This window comes from Silurus aristotelis, assembly GCF_946808225.1.
Source record: "Silurus aristotelis genome assembly, chromosome: 7".
NCBI classification, from domain to species: Eukaryota; Metazoa; Chordata; class Actinopteri; order Siluriformes; family Siluridae; genus Silurus; species Silurus aristotelis.
Window position 1 is genome coordinate 25,075,488 of NC_139580.1, and position 19,929 is coordinate 25,095,416.

At 39.1% G+C, this 19,929-nt stretch overlaps 1 protein-coding gene across 1 annotated transcript; it reads right to left on the reverse strand.

Moving 5' to 3' along the window:
- Positions 1–6,182: 6,182 nt before the first annotated feature.
- Positions 6,183–9,620, reverse strand: saxo4 (stabilizer of axonemal microtubules 4; the record flags this gene model as incomplete). Its single annotated transcript, XM_083547473.1, is given in 5 exon segments — positions 6,183–6,403; positions 8,035–8,044; positions 8,211–8,255; positions 8,259–8,296; positions 9,557–9,620. Coding segments are annotated over 5 exon segments (378 nt in total).
- Between the last annotated feature and the right edge of the window lie 10,309 nt (positions 9,621–19,929).

The window sequence follows — 19,929 nt, forward strand, 5'->3', positions numbered from 1 at the left end:
GGCCAAACAAATGCAATTGTTGCTAAACTTTGTGGCAGCAGCCAGAGTTTCGGTGAGGATGACGTGTGAAAACCAGAAAAGGTTGTGAAGGGGATGAGAGAAGGGTGAAGAATACAGGGGGACACTTCTCCTTAAAAGGTCAGAGTTAGAAGCAAATTTTTAAACATAAGGACGAGATGGGGAGGGGAGCAATCAAACGAGAAATATAGAGGTCAGCTGTCATTAGGGGTGTCCTCTAGTTCTCATTTTCTTCAGATGTCTTCATTCTTTTCTTTCCCTACTTGTCAAGTTACACTCCTTTACAACCCTTCCTTCGACCTCCTTCTGTTTAACTTGGTGGAAAAGTGGGGCAGGTTAGTGTGGGCTAAAAAGATATTAAATTTTATTTCCCTCTCTCCCTTTGTAAAATGAAGTTCAGTTTTTTATATTTTTTGAAAAAATAAAAACAGGCAAATCTCACTTATTGTTTCCCGTCACACACAAGGATTTTTTTTCCCGCAAATGTACTAAAAAAGGGTTTAAAACGAAAAGAAGACACTGAGAAGAATACTGATACGGATGACTATAAGAAATATACAAGCAATATGTTCATATAGGGATCAAAGGTTTTGCTACAGTAAGTTCTTCGATTTTTCTTTTTTCATGAAAACTAAATCTTAAAACGTGCTTGAATACACAGTAGCATTGTAAAGCAAGCTTTTGCTACATATTATGCTGTTCAATTTATGCAAACTCCACTTATGTGCTACTTTTACGTGTTACACTTTGAGCTGAAGTGTGCTTAATTGTGCTTAATTGTGGTTAAGTGCTCTACTGTATGTGCTACTGCTTCTCGATTGCCTTATTTCACTCTCTTGTTCTCTGACCAAATGTAAGAGGAACCATCTGTTAAAGCATTTTGGTGATTTCTGAGTCATAATAATTATTGCATGAGGTATTTCGAGCTGAAGGTTTTTTTCTTGTTCCAGTTCAAAAGCGAAACCTGCTAGCCAGTGGTGGACAGTAATAAATGGAAGTATTATTAGTTTCTGTACTTTAGTAGCTTTTCCGCATATTTGTACTTCGAAGTATTTCCATTTGGGAAGATTACTTTAATTTTACTACATTTCAAAGTCAAATATCATACTTTTTACTTAACTATATTTTCTGAAATATGTTCCTTTGTATTTAGGAGTGGGAAAAAACACCAATCAGGGTAGAGCACCAACTCAGTTTTCAACAAGTTTTGATTGCCGCTTGGTGGTATCGACTTAGCATGAACACACAGTTCAGTGTCAGTTCAACAGCAAGCAGAACATTTTGCAAATAATAAATGATGGAAGAAACTCCTGACTCTAACTTGCTACAACGCTCGTGGCCTTATTTACGTAATGTTTTTGAAGTAGTAGTAAAAGAGGTTTTGGGCTCATAATAATTTTAATAGATATCAACCAGTGTTTGACTCATTAATACTGTATCATTCTATTAATAGATTGTTGTGCTTTAATCTTTTTACACTGAGTTGATGAAGCAAGAGTCTTGTGACAAAAATGATAATAGGACATTATAACCATAATAAATCATAGTACTTTGGATACTTAAGTACAGTTAAAGGCAAATACTTTTGTACTTTTATTCAAGTAAAAGCTTAAAGGGAGCACTTCTACTTTTACTGAAGTAATATTTTGCCTAGTGCATCTAGGCAAAAAGGTTGTGAAATTCATCCACCACTGCTAATACCTGTGTCTTTGTTAAAAAGTTCATTATCATACATTTTAAAATGCTTTATACTTTTCACATTTACATTACAGTGAAATTTTTTGTCATATATCACTGGGAAGTGGCAGCTTGGCAATACTGGGGCTTAAATCTTCAACCTTCGAATCAGTATCCCACAGCTTCAACCACTGAGCTAGCACTTCCCTAGTAGCTTGTTTGCTAATAATATAAGCTAAGCTCAGTAGCTCATAAAGGACTTCGTTAGCAAGAATCTGACGCTGCTCTATACCAGTTTAGTTACAAAGTGGTAAGTTTCAATGCCGTAAAATTCTCTGATCTTTGCAAATACTGATTGGCCAGAAGTAAGCATCATACCCACTCCAAAATTATGTCCACTAGGTTTCATATCCAACCTTTATGAAGCTTTCTTTTTGCTAAATGGTATTGTTATGCTGGAATAGATGTGGGGCCTTTGAGTTTTATTAAGGGGAAATTGACAGCAAAACATGACATTCTATACAAATGTGTGCTTTAAACATTGTGGGGAGGAACCACTCATGGATGTGAAGTTCAGGTGTGGCTGTATAATATAGTGTAGCTATAGAAAGGATGAACTGTGGTGCAAAAAGACTAACAAAAGAGTATATTTAAAATACACAATACAATACAATACAAAGACACTGTGTCTGAAATACACTAAGGACTTCATGGTGACGTCCACCTCTTTGACAACCTTTTTCCACTGAGAGAATTTGGCATATAGCTCTGGCTATGTTGGACTGTTTTAAATGTAGGTTTGCAGAGTTGTTGCAAGCTATGACATAAAGCAGGCATGCACTGTGCACTAAGCTTCTGCACTGAATCATGTAGAATACTAGACCCTAGTTTATACTACCTTCATTCTCTTTGGGTTAGAGACATACCTTTCTAACGTGAGCAACAGATTTGAATGTACACCACATACTGTAAAGCATTCCCATTTCTGCTTTTATAGAAGTGTTATGACAGTATATATATAATTTTTATTTTTGTTTCCTACAGTATTTGTGCAAATATTTTGTGGCACTCTAGGACTATATATGGTCCATTCCCAAGGGTAGGTCTTGGTTAGCAAACATGGCTTCTCTGTGCATTTCAACATTCTCACAAGATTTTCTTTGTTTTGAAAAACATTGGTTGTAGTTTATTTGTTCTGAAGATGATGGAATTTGTACAATGTTGCAGGACGGTTTTCCGTGATCCTTTACCAACTTGGAGTGATTGATTTAATGCTGGGATATTTTGCTTTATTAGACTAAGCTACACTAGGATTCCATCTTTGTATGTCAGAAAGATTAGAAAGAAAGTGGAATGCTCTTGTTAACTCTTTGCTGTTCTCCATATTTAGCAAGGTCAGTAAATATGTTTGGATTCCCTGGATGTGTGGAGCATCTCAAACGCTATTGGCTGCTTGTAGAAGTCCATCAGGGTGTGTAAGCACTTCAACATACAGTAACATAATTCTGATTTTCTGTTTCAGTGGAAAATGCGTCCACATGCAGAGTTTAAATTGCATTTATGGGCCCGGGCTGTAACTATATCACAGATAGAATTTAAATTAAAAAGATTACACACAGTTAAGTAATTCTACGCCTCAGTCTATCCATAAATATTATCTTTTATTTTTATTTTTTGCCTTTTTCCTGCTTTCATAGAAAGAAAGAAAGAAAGAAAGAAAGAAAGAAAGAAAGAAAGAAAGAAAGAAAGAAAGAAAGAAAGAAAGAAAGAAAGAAAGAAGAAAATCAGACACACACACACTCTCTCTCGCACACACACACACCCACACATTTTTAAATGCAGTATTAGTCTTCTCAGCCAGTGTGGTGGTGTGGTTGCCAAAACTATGAAGAGAATTGTGAACGAGACAATATTTCATTTGAGTGATTAGCTCTCCATTTATTGTTTGGATGATTAAATATCCACAAAGATTAAACCTGTGAGGAAATGAAGAAGAAAAAGAAAAGTTAAACTACAATTAAAATGTTTTAAATCGATATTTAAATTTTTATCCATAGAAAAATGCAATGTGAGTGGATGAAAAACGGAAAACGGACATTATGACTCTTCCTTAACACCAAGCCTTGAGCAACCCCTATATATATATATATATATATATATATATATATATATATATATATATATATATATATATATATATATATATATATATATATATATATTCTTTTTTTTTTTCTCCAAACTGTTACCACAATGTTGGAGGCACACAATTGTATAGGATGTCTTTGGATGTGATAGCATTGCATTTTCCCCTTCACTTTAACTAGGAGACCCAAACCTGTTTGAGCATGTTAATACCCCTGTGCACAAAGCCAGCTTCATGAAGATATGCTTTACAAAAGCATTCTAATACATCCCAAAGGTGTTTCAAAATGCTGACTGCAACCCAGGCCTCCTCACCTCAGTGTTGTGCTAGTTACTAAAAAAATAGTAACTAGTTACAGTTACTTTCTACTTCATTCATAAAGTAACTCAATTACTTTGTTGATTACTTACACCAAAAAGTAATGCGTTACTGTTAAAAGTAACTTTTTAATTACTTTTTTAAAAGAACCTTCTTTAATGTTCCCATTAATGCCCTTTTATGCGTTATGGTCTATACAAACACAAAATTGACTTAAACACAAAGTAATTTTTAAACACTATTTTATTGAAGTCAGACCTGCACAAACTGAATATATCACAAGGATTTCTGAAATAAATAACAAAACAAGCTGAATAATATATTTACAATCAAAAACTAAAGTGGCTTCTGCATCATAAAAGCTGTTGTGTTGAGCTCTTAAAATGTTCCTTTCACAGCTTACGTATGAAAACTATCAACAATGTACAACAGAACACCGGGTTAGCTTCTATAGCTTCTAGCTTCGTCGAGGCATGAAGTTTCCGGAGGTGCTGCTATCGCAGTAGATACGACCTTCAAACCAGGAAGACACAGCTTACATTTGACTAAAATGTTTTTGTATTTACACTCAACTAAAGTGAAATAATGAGCATATTTCCACTTTGAGAAACTCGTCTTGCTCTCGCCTTGACTCGCCATTACTGCCGCACAGACCTGAATAAACGGAAACACGCCCAAAGTGCGTCTTCGTGTGTACAGTGGTTCATCCACCAATCCTACAATGCGTCTCTGCTGTAAACAGGTTAGACTGTAGGCTACACTTCAGCCAAAATTAATTTATTCAAAAAAGTAACGGGTAAAGCACAATACGGTAACGGAGTTACTTTATTTAAAAAGTAACGCGTTACAGTATTAGTTACTGTCAAAAGTAACTTTGTTACAGTAACGCCCAACACTGCCTACATCAGTACCTGACTTTAACCAAAACCGTTTTTGAAAACCCAAAGTAAAAAAAAACAAACAAACAGAGAGTGGAGGTTTCTTTAACAGTCAATGGGGACTAAATGTGGAATGGGATGTTAAAAACTCTTATATCAATCTTATGGTCAGGTTTCCACAAACATTTTTTCATATATTCTATGTGGTTCAAATTCAAACAAATTTGAGATCCACTTGTGACTGACTTGTGGGGGTTTGAGCACAATTTTGGGGAAACCCTATGCTTGTTGCTGCTCTGGGAAATCTGTTGATTAGTTGTGACAGTAAAAAAAAAAAGTTTCAGATTCAAAGAAGCCATTTATGTAATCCACTGCACAACTCTAAGTGGGGTTTTAAACAGATAGTAATAATAATAATAATAATAATAATAAAAAGAAGATAAAAATAAACACAAAGCCTCTTTTGTATAAAGAAAACAGTCAGATTAAAATCTCCGGACCGTTAAGCTTATTTCTATACATATTTGGCAGTTTAATTAAATGTTTTTTTTTTTTTTTTTAATATGTAGTTGAAATATGTGAAATTATTTGTGAATAGAATACGATTTATTTTTCTTATTTCAAGCCTGAAAGTACTGAAAGTAGAACATAAAGAAAATTAAACATTAGTTTAATAGTAGTAGTCGTGCAACCCCTTATGCTTGTGTGTGTGTGTGTGTGTGTGTGTGTGTGTGTGTGTGTGTGTGTGTGTGTGTGTGTGTGCGTGCGTACATGCATACAGTTTCCTAAAAAATTTACTTCATATGACATGGATTATTATTATTAACAAACTTTTGAGCGCTACAGTATGAACGATATTGATGTGTGGGTGTTTGTAGGATTGATACCTGTCTGTTTCTCGCCCACTGTCTCTGCGTTTGTGGATCCTTTGTCTATTTTAGCTGGCTTTATTCACATTGAAACCTTACTGGTTGCAAATCCTGCATGTAGACCATCAAGCTCATATTCTATACACCACAAGTCTACTCATGTCTAAAATAGTTTGCACAAATATTTATATAATATCTATAAACGCTAGAATAAACAGACAAGTTTGTTTAAAGTTGAAAATGCAGAGATTTTGACAGGGCACACACAGTGCAGACTCACTTGGTGGGGTAGTCTAATAGGAACTGCAGCACGTCATATGGTGCATCTGACATGGTCTTGAGAATGGGGGTGTTGAGGATAAAAAGTGAGCCTTCCTGAAAGAGAACAGAGCTCACTGGCCTACACTGCCCAGCATCGATAACAAATTTTAACTGCACCATGTCTCCACAGAGACTGCTCCTCTCTAACATAGGGTCATGTCTGCCATTGCTAATTGCTATGCTATAACTTAGTCACTGCCTACAATGTGATTACAGCAGATTGGATTCAAGTGGCTGAAAAATCATGGCCTGCTAAAAAGAAACCAGATTTTGATGATGACTTTCAGCACTCTCACTTATCATAAAAAACATAAGTCTCTCATGCAATACTGCAGAGTTTAAGCCAAAGTCAAAGCATTCTTGGATTTTTAACAATGTCATAGTCCACAAAAACTTGTCTAATTAATTTAAAGAAATTTTAACAAAGACCATTTCCTGAAAAATTCTAATCAGCAAAAACCTAAAACAATTAACCAGGCAACTCAAAGCTGGACATACAGGTAACAGTCTCCTATAAGAGCCTTTGTATTGCATCTTTGTCCAATCAGCACGTCAAACAGTCAATCAACTACAACAATCCAGCACATACTGTATAAACATATATAAAATGTGCTGTAACTCTTCAAACAATTAACTTGGATGCATGTAAGGACTCTTGAGCTTTTTTTTTTATTATTAGTATTGACTCTAATACACTTTGGTAGACAATAGGTACAACTATAATTTGCCAACATCCAAATATTCGTAGACCTGATTGTATGAGTCCAGAACTTAAACATTATAGAGATGGTAAACATGTAGTGCAATGTATATCCAACAAGAATTGCTCTGCATGGAATATGAATGCAGAAAGCATTCTAGCAAGAATCAAATCTGTAAGAAAGATTTGGATGCTGTGAGAAGGCGAGGTTAGAAGGTACTGATTGACAAGCATCCACTTTTACAGTTATTAACAAAATAACTGCTTATTGTGCATTAAAACTGGCAGATAAACTGTATATTTGGTGTGCCGTTTGTTGATGTTAATATTGTTGAATTAATACTGCATTAATATTAAATAAGAAAAACAACACAGCATATGATTTAGCCAGGTGTGTCCAGATTTCTGAAAATTACTCTAACAATAAATAGGTCCCCTGGTGGTCTAGTGGTTAAGATGCAGCGCTCCCACCGCTGCGACCCGGGTTCGATTCCCGGTCAGGGAACCATCCCCAGCCACTCTTAGTGCCGGTCCCAAGCCCGGATAAATTGGGGAGGGTTGCGTTAGGAAGGGCATCCAGCGTAAAACATGTGCCAAATCAAACGTGCGGAGGATCCGCTGTGGCGACCCCTAACGGGAGAAGCCGAAAAGAAACTTTTACTCTAACAAATAAATAATAGAATATACTAAAGCAGTCTCTGTATTTGTCATTTAAATGTATTTATTTATTAATCACAAATTTATTGTAACCACACCATTATATGAGCCATAAAGCACCATAAAGGAATATGACTTGGTTTTAGGAACAGTCTTATTGCCCAGGTTGAACTAAACCTTCACACTCTCGATCTTTATAACGGGTGCATGATACTAGAGACTGGATCATCTGGATCATCTTACCTCTAGCATCTACAGGTAGTAATTCAAAGCTAATGGCCTTAGGATATCATTTGGAAGATGTTTTCCACTGCTGAATTGAATAAAAAAAGGCCCTTGGAAACGTCTGGATGATTATGCATGCCTCGTCATCTTGACCTACTAACATTTGACACGATAATCTCAATGCCAGTCAAACCTTCCTTCCAGTAGCTTTCTCAGCAGTCTTGCCTGTCTGAGGCTGTGAGGACACACAGATAATCCTGTGGACAGAAAACAGCTTTCAATTGCAGACTAACCTCATTACCAATCCCTTAATGGAGTAAAGGAGGATAAATTTAGGAGGGAAATTTGACTTATTGGGAAAGCAATGAGATGGGATGAATATAGATAAGTGTTGCTCTCACGGGGCATGCCAGTGGTTCCTGAAAGTCTCTGGTAAATACAGTCTCTCAAGGAGCATGAGTGACCAGTTTTGGCAACACTCTATTGCCTTGTTACACAAACACACATGGCGCCTGAACAGGCAATTTACACTGTGCAATTATTATATAGTATTTTAAGTCTAAGTAATAAATTAGGCAAAGAAAATGTAGGGCTGAAGTCCATTCTTGTCACGTTGCTCTGCATCTGCCGAGCTTCTCCCTTACATACAGAAAAAGGTAAGTAGGTATGTAACATGACATGACAAGAGCATGGCACAGCCAGATACAATGCAGTTTGAAAGGAACTCAACAGTGAGGTGTTTGTTGCTCTGACTCTGCAACACTTTGATCCGACACAATGATGCTAACATGCAGCTTTTATGTATTTTTTTATTGACAAAAAACATTGGATTCAGACACCTGGAAGTTAACTGGATAGTTGGATTCTGTTAAGTAATTCTTGTACAGCTGTGCATCACAAATAGAGTACAATAAATGTGGATTTCGGAAAACTAGAAAAAGTTTAATATAAGCATGATGTCTATTAAATGATTTTTGTTTCATCCAATTATCTATCACTATCTGAAAGAAGAATCATAAAAATCTACAGAATACTGTTACTGTATCATGTAAAAATACAATATGTGGGGTACAGAACAGGAACAACTCTTTTATTTAACACTATTGCCACAGCTACACCTGACTGTCATTTCTGAGACACCTCCTAAAATGAAAAGCAGTAAGAATGAAATTATAGTGAATTGTAGTCTTTAGGCAGAAGTTTTTTTTTTCCAGTTTATTTCCCTCAGAAAATCCACTATCCACTTTTGTGTTCACAATCTGATGCTTATGGCACACTGCTGGCACAAAAACTTGACAGTCATGATATAGCATTCATTACATTTTTTATTTATTCATTCATCCATCCACTCATTTATTCATTTAATGTAAGTACATTCTCCTTGTCGGAGTTGCAGTGGATCTGAGAAGAAATCCTGGATATGTAGCTGGGCATGATTACCAGCGATTTTACAGCACCATGCAAACATATTACTCACCCAAGGGGCAACTTAGAGTCACCAATTCACCTCATGGCACGAGGACATGCGAAGCATCACATAGGCTGTAACCTGATCTCAGGATCCAAATGAGTATCATATGTCTTTATTTTTCTATGTTCAATAGATCAACCTAAGTCTTTATTTTACCTGAGTGTGTGAGCCTCTAAGGGACATAACTACAACTATACTCTGTCTAGAATTATTTGAATCTCTATATGAAAGAAAAAGAAAGAAAATTATAGACAAAGTAAATGTGAGCTGTATTACCAGTGATCCAGTTGGCCAGGTAGAGATTCGAGACTTGATTCTCCTGATTCTTCACTGAGGTCATTGAGGTCTTCATGGAGTGTGTGTGAAGCTGCAGTTAGTGATATGTTATATATATATGTGCTATACAGCCATAGTGATGACCAAAGTGATGTCCTTCTTTACCTGACAGAAAGAGAAACATTTGAAAAAATCAAGGTGTTCCAGACAAATGAGGGAATTACAATCAGTTTACATATAGGCAGAAATTATTAGAAAATATTGCAATAAAAATGCCATCCAATAATTCTAAACTAAAAAATAATGTATTAAAAGCACTGTGTGTCTTATCCTTATAAAGAAAATGAAAAAAAAAAAAGAAAAAAAAAAAGGAAATCTGAATGTGGACAAAAAAAGATGAAAGGTGTGGAAGGTTTTGCTTCTCCTATCTCCATAGTCCTGTTGGTAGCAGGTGTAGAAACAATATCTATAAAACAATAAGCCTGCAATACATAACACAATACACTCACACACGTAACACAAACACACTCATAACCAGGGCTGGACATTGCAAGTGTCTTTTTACACTATTACTATGATTTTATTTGGTGTATTTATTCAATTTAATATTTTTTTTTTTGTATAGCACTTTTAACAATGAACATTGTCTCAAAGCAGCTTTACACAGATAATGTGGTGATAAAAATGAATAAGATGTTCTTAATAAGTGTAAGTTTGTACCTGATGAGCAAGCAAGTGGCGACTGTGTCAAAAACAAACTCCCTGAGATGGCATAAGGAAGAAACCTTGAGGCTAACCAGACTCAAGAGGGAGCCCATCCTCATCTGTGTTGCACCAAATGTCCATTTATTACAGATAAACAATGTTGCAGGGCGCAGTGATTGTGATCAGAAGCAAACTGTACTCCTAAGTCAGTGTAGCGGACTGTTGACATCAACAACAGTCCATATTTATCCTCAAAGCTCCCGTTCTTACTCCGTAATTTCATGGATCCCCAGGGCATTGATGAGAAACCGTCCCCAGCTGCACAGAGTGGCCCCCAATCGAAGAGAACACTATCCAGAGGCAGGCCAGGATGAAGTGGGCAGATCTTAAGAGGGAAGAGGGGCACGAACAGTGGTTACTGGAACCTCAGGAGCATGTTTAACTTGACAAAGAAAGAGAGAGAGAGAGAGAGAGAGAGAGAGAGAGAGAGAGAGGAGGGGTGACAGGAAGAAAAGGATATGGATTATTATGTGTATTTTCTTATTTCATATATCCAATGACTGTACACTATACATTAATCAAATTTGCTCAGATAATTGTCCAGTCATTTCAGTTTAGCTCTCAAATTAAATCTTTCAAAATTATCAAAAATTGAGCCAAATCTACACACTGCTATCTGAGTGCTCTATATATGGATGTATTGAATGTAGAAAATCCCCAAGACTGCAGTGGCCCTGCCTCATTAAAATATATTAATATTCTAAAACAGTGGTCCCCAACCCCCGGGCCACGGACCGGGTCAATTGGTACCGGGCCACAGAGAAAGAATACATTAACTTACATTATTTCCGTTTTATTTATGATCTGATTCTGAACAATGTTTTATTTTGGAAATTTATCGGATTCTTTCCGCCACATCTGTCTATGACTCACTCTTGATGCATGTCAAGATGCTTGCCTTGGTCACAGGTCTTACCTCCATCCGCTACCTTCTTAAAGGGGCTGCTCCGGCTGCTAACACATATTACATTACCGCTAAATTGAAACCCCCAAGCTAGCAAAATGTACAAAAACAACACAGTGGATTCACATTAATTATTATACCGTATTTTTCGGACTATAAGCACCTATTTTTTTCCCACATTTTAAACCCCGCGGCTTAAACAACGTAGCGGCTTATTTATGAACGGAAACGAAAAAAACACACCTCACCTGTGTTCTGAGCTGCACGGCTTTGGAATAAAAAACTTCCATCGGGTGATTTTTAAATGCAGGACGAGCCCAAAAGATAAACTCGAGAGAAAAAGTTGTGAAATGAAGGAGGAAGACAGTAAACAATGACTTACTTGGTCGGCTACTGATTAGATACAAGCCGTTGTAACGCGTTGAGTCTGGGTCATGGGATAGCCGAACTCCAGTTGCAACAGAAAACTCGTGTTTTGTTTTTTTTCTTGGCAACAGCGTTACGGTTTAGTCAAAGAAACTTAGAAATCAGCATCAGAAAATAATAAGGACATAATCCTCAGTCTTACACACACGCTGTAATACCGGAAGAAAGCAGTGGCATGCTATTCCCAAAATACCGCTGTGCTCCTAATGGAAGCGCAACATATTTCACCCGTTACACCGTGTGTAACGTGTCTTTCGTTAAATCCTGTTTGTAAATCCATATTTGTAAAATTCAGTGTAAAATACCAGTTTTTATGCCGGTGGTATAATTTAATTTTGTTGTATTTATCCACCACACCTTAAAGGCTGGTCCGTCAAAAAAATATTGTCTGACATTAAACCGGTCCATGGCGCAAAAAAGGTTGGGGACCGCTGTCCTAAAAAAAACCAGCAAAGAATGAAGAATGAAACTCATGACTTTATATTGAAAACGAGATATGTTTAGCTAAAATGCTAAGCAAAGCTAACATGAACTAGTTATAATTAACTTATATATCATGTTTTGCCAACATATAAAGCCTACATGACTAGCAAGTCAAATGCTAAAGAATGGTAAATATTGTTATCTTACATATAGCCTCAATGACTAGCAGGTCAAATGCTAAAGAATGGTAAATATTGTAATCATATATTGAACAATGTTTTCAGAGAAAATTATGTACAATCCAAATTCCCAAAGTTGGGACATTGAATAAAATGTAAATAAAAACAGAATGCAATGATGAAACTGAGGAAATTTACCGTTTTATGAAAAAGTAAGGCAATTCTGGATTTGATCGCTGCAACAGGTCTGAAAAATTTGGAAGAGGGCTATTGTTTACAAATGTGTAGCATCCTCTATTCCTTTAACAGTCTGTTAACATCTAGTGAACTGAGGAAACCGGTTGCTGTAACGTTGGGGTGGAAAGTTGGAAGTTACAGGATTTTTGTTGCCCAACAGTCCTGTGACTTCTTTGTCTTTTTTTGTTTCATGATGCGGCAAATGTTTTCCATTGATGAAAAGTCTGGACTGCTGGCATGCCAGCTCCTGACTTTTCTGCTGTAAAGCCATTTCGTTTTTTTATTTATTTATGCATATACTAAACAGGCATAACCAATTATAACATTATGACTGTTATGACCGAGTGAATAACACTGAATATCTTTTCATCATGGCACCTGTTAGTATATGTTGCTCTGAAGTATATGTTGCTTTAAAACCTGTATATACCTTTTAGCATTTATGGTGCCTTTTCAGATGTGCAAGCTCTCCAATCCATAGGCATTAATGCAACCCCATGCCATTAGAAATGCAGTCTTTTGAACTAAGCATTGATAATAAGCCGAATGCTCCCTCTCCTCTTTAGTCCAGAGGATGCAGTGTTCTTCGGCATCCATCCGTCTTTGAGAGACGATGGTGTAGCTTCCAGTTTGGGTGTCCTATCTGCACCTTCGCGAGTGGCTGAAAAGTCCGATCCTGGAGTGACAGTCTCTGATGCACTTGCTGCAGGTGAATGCCAATGCTTGTTTAGGCTGTTGTTGGTTTGCCTTCCTCCTGGCTCTCTTTGCGGCGAGGTTTGTGTTTCTCACCTCCTCGGCTTTTTGAGCGCCCTGTCTGACAGCAAGACGCCAGGCGGGGTGGTCGTCAGCACAGCTCTCCCAGTTGTTAACATTGATGTTGGCCGTCTTCATGTCCTTTTTGCAGACATCTTTGTATCGCAGATGTGGCCATCCGGTCAGTCGTGCACCTTCTGCTAGCTCACCGTACAGTAGGTCCTTGGGTATGCGGCCTGGGTCCATTCTCCTAACATCGCCGAGCCAGCGAAGGCGCCTCTCGCTAAGAATGGAGAACATGCTGTTCATGCCGGTGCGTTCCAGAACCTCTGTGTTGGGTACTTTGTCCTGCCACTGGATACCCAGAATGCGCTGCAGGCATCTCAGGTGGAAGCTGTTGAGTTTCCTCTCGTGACTCGCATAGGCGGTCCATGCTTCGCTGCTGTAGAGGAGTGTGCTGAGCACGCAGGCCTGGTAGACGCGCAGTTTGGTCTTCTCAGTGAGGTTATGGTTGTTCCAAACCCTCTGCTTCAGTCTGGCCATAACTGCTGATGCTTTGGCAATCTGGCCATTCACATCAGTATCAACGGAGAGCGAGTTAGAGATGGTGGACCCAAGGTATGTGTAGTTCTCAACTACTTCCAAGTTGTACCCCTCGATGGCAACGGTGGGAGGGGAGTCTGCATCCTGCACCATTACGTTAGTCTTCTTCAGACTGATGGTCAGTCAAACTCCTTGCAGGCGTGGGAGAGGCGACATACCAGTTTCTGCAGTCCATCTTCCATGTGTGATGTCAAGGTTCCATCGTCGGCGAAGAGGAATTCACGGATGAGGACCTCTGTGACTTTGGTCTTAGCACGGAGACGGGCGATGTTGAACAGCTTGCCGTCAGTCCTGGTGTGGATGTACATGCCCTCGCTGTAGTCCTTGAAGGCTTACTGGGGGAGCATGGAGAAGAAGATGGCAAAACGTGTTGGCGCAAGGACACAGCCTTGCTTCACTCCGCTGCTGACTGGGAAGGCCTCCGATGTTGCGCTGTTGAAGCACACTGTGCTGTGCATGTTCTCGTGGAATGATCTTATGATAGCCAGCAGTCGTGGGGGGCAGCCGATCTTATGCAGGAGCCTGAAGAGTCCACAACGGCTGACCAGGTCAAACGCCTTGGTCAGGTCTATGAAGGCAATGTAGAGGGGCATCTGCTGCTCACGACACTTCTCCTGCAGCTGTCGTAGTGAGAAGATCATGTCTACAGTTGACTGGCCGGCTCGGAAACCACACTGGGACTCTGGGTAGACGCGGGAGGCTAGGGTCTGCAAGCGTGCCAGGGCGACGCGGGCGAAAGCCTTTCCAACTATGCTGAGGAGAGATATGCCTCGGTAGTTGTTGCAGTCACTGGGGTCCCCTTTGTTCTTGTACAAAGTGACAATGTTTGCATCTCGCATGTCCTGGGGGATGTGTCCTTGTCCCCAGCAGAGGCTGTTGAGTTTGTGCAGGGGTTGGAGTAGTGCTGGTTTCCCGATCTTAAGGACTTCAGGTGGGATGCCGTCACTCCCAGGGGCCTTCCCACAAGCGAGGCAGTCGATAGCTTTTCTGAGCTCTTCCAGGGTGGGTGGTGTGTCTAGTTCCTCCATGACGGGCAGGTCTGGGATGGCGTCTAAGGCGGTGTCGGTGACGACGTTTTGGGTTGCATACAGCTCAAGATAGTGCTCAACCCAGCGCTGCAGCTGTTTTCCATGGTCTTTCATGACTTCGCCAGTCTTGGACTTGAGTGGGACGATCTTGGAGGTGGGTGGGCCTGTTGCCTTCTTGATACCCTTGTACATGCCCCTTGCATCCCCGGTTTCGGCAGCTATCTGTATACTGGTGCAGAGGTTCAGCCAGTAGGTGATAGCGCAGTGGCGAGCGGTTTGCTGTGCATTTTTCCTGGCAGTCCTGAGGGCTTGTAATGTACCAGGGCTAGACGCAGCCTCTTTGAGCCTCTTTGCCTCAGTCACAGGCTTCATTTCCTCCCACTTGGCCTCATACCAGTCGGTGTTTTTGCTCTCCTTCTTCCTGTAGGCAGTAATGGCTGAGTTGTACACAGCATTTCGGAGGTGGGACCACTTTGAGTCGATGGTGTCATCAGGTGTCTCTTTGGTGAGAGCCTCATGAAGCTTGCAGATGAACTGCTGTGTCTTTTCTGGGCTGCTTGTACAGTAGGTGTTGATGCGTGGGCGACCCTTCTTCTTGGCATGTTGCAGTTTCTTGAGTATTATTCGTACCTTGCTGGCCACAAGGGAGTGGTCCGTGTTGCAGCCGGCACTGTGGTAGCTGCGGATGAGAAGGACGCTGGCTAGTTCCACACGCCTGGTGATGACGAGATCCAACTGGTGCCAGTGGCGGGAACGAGGGTGTCTCCATGACACCTGGTGGATCTCCTTGCATTTGAAGAAGGTGTTAGTCACACATAGGCTGTGGGAGCAGCACATCTCCAGCAGTCGCTGACCATTCTCATTGAGAATGGTTTGGGGCATACAGGCTGAGGATGTTGGCTGGGCCTGATGATGTTGACAGCCAGAGAGCAAGGATCCTCTTAGCGCCTGATGATGGAGGCTCAATGAAGGTGACGAGTGTGTTCTTTACAATGAAGCCGACATCGTGCTGCCTAGGTTCGTCCGAGGGCTTTTCTTGCAAGAAGAAAGTGTAATTGGCTTCCCCGATGGTGCCGCTATCAGCCAGTCGGGTCTCTTGAAGACAGGCAATATCGACATTCAGTCGGTTTCCCTTGTCAATGACGGCAGTCTTTCGTGCGTCATTGACCTGTTGCAGGTCAGTGGTAAATCCAGGACACATGGTCCTGATGTTCCAGCTTGCAAAACGAAGAGCTGGAGTCTTCTTTTTTCTTCTCTGAATCTTGCCTGGTGCAGAGTTTGTAGCCTGCTTGTCGAGATGGTTCTCTAAGCTCCTCGCACCCAGTGAAGCAAGCAGGCTATGGCGGGACAGCACTTTATTGACTGGGGGCTGCCCAGCTTGAGGCGGGCGGTAGCTGTCCAGAGAGACACGGCGATCTCTCCCACCGTCGAAAGCAGCCCCTGGCGCCAAGCTCTACGTCAATCGAGCTACGGCTTAGAACCGGTAGACTGCTGCTTCCCTTGTTGTGCCGATGCCTTAAGACGACGCTGGAGTGTCCTCTCCAGTGGAGCTACAAAGCAGCTTGGTTGATATGATTTGCAAATCATTGCATTCTGCTTTTATTTACATTTTTGTCAGAATTTTGGCCTGCAGTTATAAAAGAAAATTTATTTTCCAATAGTATTAGATTAGATAGATAAATACGTCTCTTATGATAACACAATGTTAATTGAATTCAACTGTTAAAAACTGTTGTAATCTTACTTTTTATCCATTTGATAATTGAGTTAAAATTGACAATTTTTTTCCTTTTAACTGATTTTGGATTTAATAAAGCAAATATCTATATTTCTATAGTCAAATTTTAGTCTAACATACGCCATTACATACATTTGTGTAACAATGTAGCAATATTGAGCACAGACTGATTTTAAACCAACTGTTCTGGTAGAAAATGAAAAAGTTATTATTATTGATTATTATGATATGATATGGTATTTAATTAATTTAATGAGTGAAATATTTCAAGCTTGGCATATCTGTAGTAATACAGTTTGGTTACTGCTGTAATGTTTTCATAATTATTATACCAGACATCATTACAGCACAATAAAAACAAGTTACCTGGTGGCGTGTGAACCTGCATGCGCAAAGAACAACCCAGCAATACACCGGTAGGTCAGGTCAGGTGATCTCAGGCACTGTAAGCCTATTAATAATATAAAATAAAATATGTAGAACGAAAGGTAAATCAGGTCAAGACGAAAAAACACAGCTTCATTCATTTATTTATTTGTTTGTTAGTTTGTTAATCGTTGACTGGTGCCTAATAGATAGATAGATAGATAGATAGATAGATAGATAGATAGATAGATAGATAGATAGATAGATAGATAGATAGATAGATAGATAGATAGATAGATAGATAGATAGATAGATAGATAGATAGATAGATAGATAGATAGATAGATAGATAGATGGGGAAAGTTTCGAGTTGCTTTTTACATTACAACTATTATTTTCTTATCTAATTGTGCTTAATGTTTTAGCTGTGTCATTTTCATTTAATACCATGAGATGGCGATGTTGTTCCGTTAAACGACTGAGCCCCCACGGTTTGTTGCTTGTCCTCCGTCCATCCTGCTTCTCCAATTTATTTTAATGAATCATTTTAAGAGATCAAATGAAATTAGTCTATCAGTTGATTTCTTAAATTTTGCAAAGTTCTTAGAGAGGAACCCTGACTTGAACCCTATTAAACATCTCTGGAGAGACCTCAAGGTGGCTGTCCACTGTCTGTCCCTATCCAGCTCGACCCAGCTTGAAAGGATTTGCCATGAAGAATGGATTGCTGCATCATCCCCAAAAATAATGAGGCTGTAATTGTTGCCAAAAGTGTTGAGTGATGAGTAAAGGGTCTGAATATTTATGTACATGTTATATTTTAGTTTTTATATTTTATTTAATCAAATTTACAGACATTTCTAGAATTCTGTTTCTACTTTGTCATTATTAATTTGAATTACTGTAGTATCAAGGTGCAACAAAACAAAACTGAAAAAGGTGAAGGGGGTCTCAATACATATATATCCAATGTGCAATTTGTATAGATTTACTGTCTACTGTCTAGCAGTATAGATTTACTGTCTTCTAAAAATAACTCAACATACAGCCTTAATTATATGTTATCTAGCTCTGCCTTAATCCTCCTAGGCAAGATATTTACCAGAGTTGCACAGGTTGTTGCTGGGATCCTCTTCCACTCCTCCATATTGACATCACGGAGCTGCTGGATGTTAGAAACATGGCGCTTTTCCTCCTTCCGCTCGAGGATGCCCCACAGTTGTTTTTGGGGTCGTTATTATGTTGAAAAACCGCCGTTTGGCCCAGTTTCTGAATGGAGGGCATTATGTTCTGCTTTAGAATGTCACAGTACATGTTGGAATTCAGGTTTCCCTCAATGAACTGCAGCTCCCCAGCAGCTCCAATAAGCAGCACTCATGCAACCCCAGACACGATACTACCACCACCATGCTTGACTGTAGGCAAGACACAATTTTCTTGATCAGTGAGTTGCCAACTATGCTAGACACCATCTGAGCCAAACAAGTTAGTAAGTTAGCAATCTTAGTCTCATCAGAGCACAGGACATGGTTCCAGTAATGCATGCTCTTGGACAGATTGTCTACAGAAAACCGTTTGAGGTATTTTTCTTTTTTTAAGCCAGCTTCTGCACCTGATGCACAGCACAAGTGCTATCAACTTTAATAGACCCTTGCAAGGCCTGTTCCTAATGGAAAACCTCTGTATGACCATGGCCACTGTACTGTAACTCAGTTTCAGGGTGTTACCAATCTTCTTATAGTCTAGGTCATCTTTGTGGAGAGCAATAATTCTTATTCTCAAATACTCACAAAGTTCTTTGCTATGAGGTACCATGTTAAACATTCAGTGGTCAGTATGAGAGAATTGGAACTGCTCTAAAACAAGATACACAAATTTGTATGATCCTGTCAAGCAGACAAAAACATGAACATGATGAATAAGACGTGGCTTTGCATGGTTAAACAACGTACAGCTGTTTTCAGATGTACTCACTTTTGTTGCCAGCTATTTTGGCAATTATGGCTGTATGTTGAGTTATTTTTAGAGGACAGTAAATCTGTACTGTTTTACAAGCTGCCCATTGACTACGCTAAAATATATCATTATAAGTTTCATTTCTACAGTATTGTCCCTTGTGAAGATACACTAAAATGGTTGCTGAAATGTGAGGGGTGTACTCACTTTTGTTAGATAATACATATATAAAGTATATATATGTAAAATATATGTAATTATTATATTTTTTTAAGGCTAAACATCAACTGTCAAACAGTAGGACAGATTTAAGGAGAAAAGTATAAAGAAAAGGAGCTGCTTATCATCTGTAAAGCATTATGGCATGGGTATGTGTGAGCTGACCCTTATGTCTGACTTGATGAATGATTGTGAATAGCATCAGCAGACTAAATTAATCAAATCCTAGTAAATAATGTACCACCTTCAAACACAACAAAGTAATAAAGCACCTAAGGATGTTTTCAGGTCAGGAGCTTAATACGGGAATGTTCCAGACAAGCCGACCACAAATCCTGAATCCCAAGCAGAAACTGAAAATGCTTGCATTACTGAAAAGAAAATTGCACAATATTATGGAAATATACCCAGTGTCTGGTAAGGTTTATGAGTCAGAGACTTAGGACTGTCATCAGCTGAAGAAGATTAGCTTCTAAGCACTAAAGGTGGCAATTTAATGTGAGTTATTGTACTTTTGCTTCCTGTCCTTGCTAAAAATAATACATTGGAACCCATTAGAGAAATTCTCTAATAAATAGATTCTAATTCCAATACTATTACAAACAAACCATAACAAACCATCAGGTGTTAACCATTGAAATTATGACTAAATGGGTTTTTATTTTGTCATTACCATCAAACCAAAGAAACTTTGCAGATATTTTGCAGACATATGTTTAAATTGTGATGTCATAATCATGATTGGTCACTATAGATGTCTAGATACCATCACATTG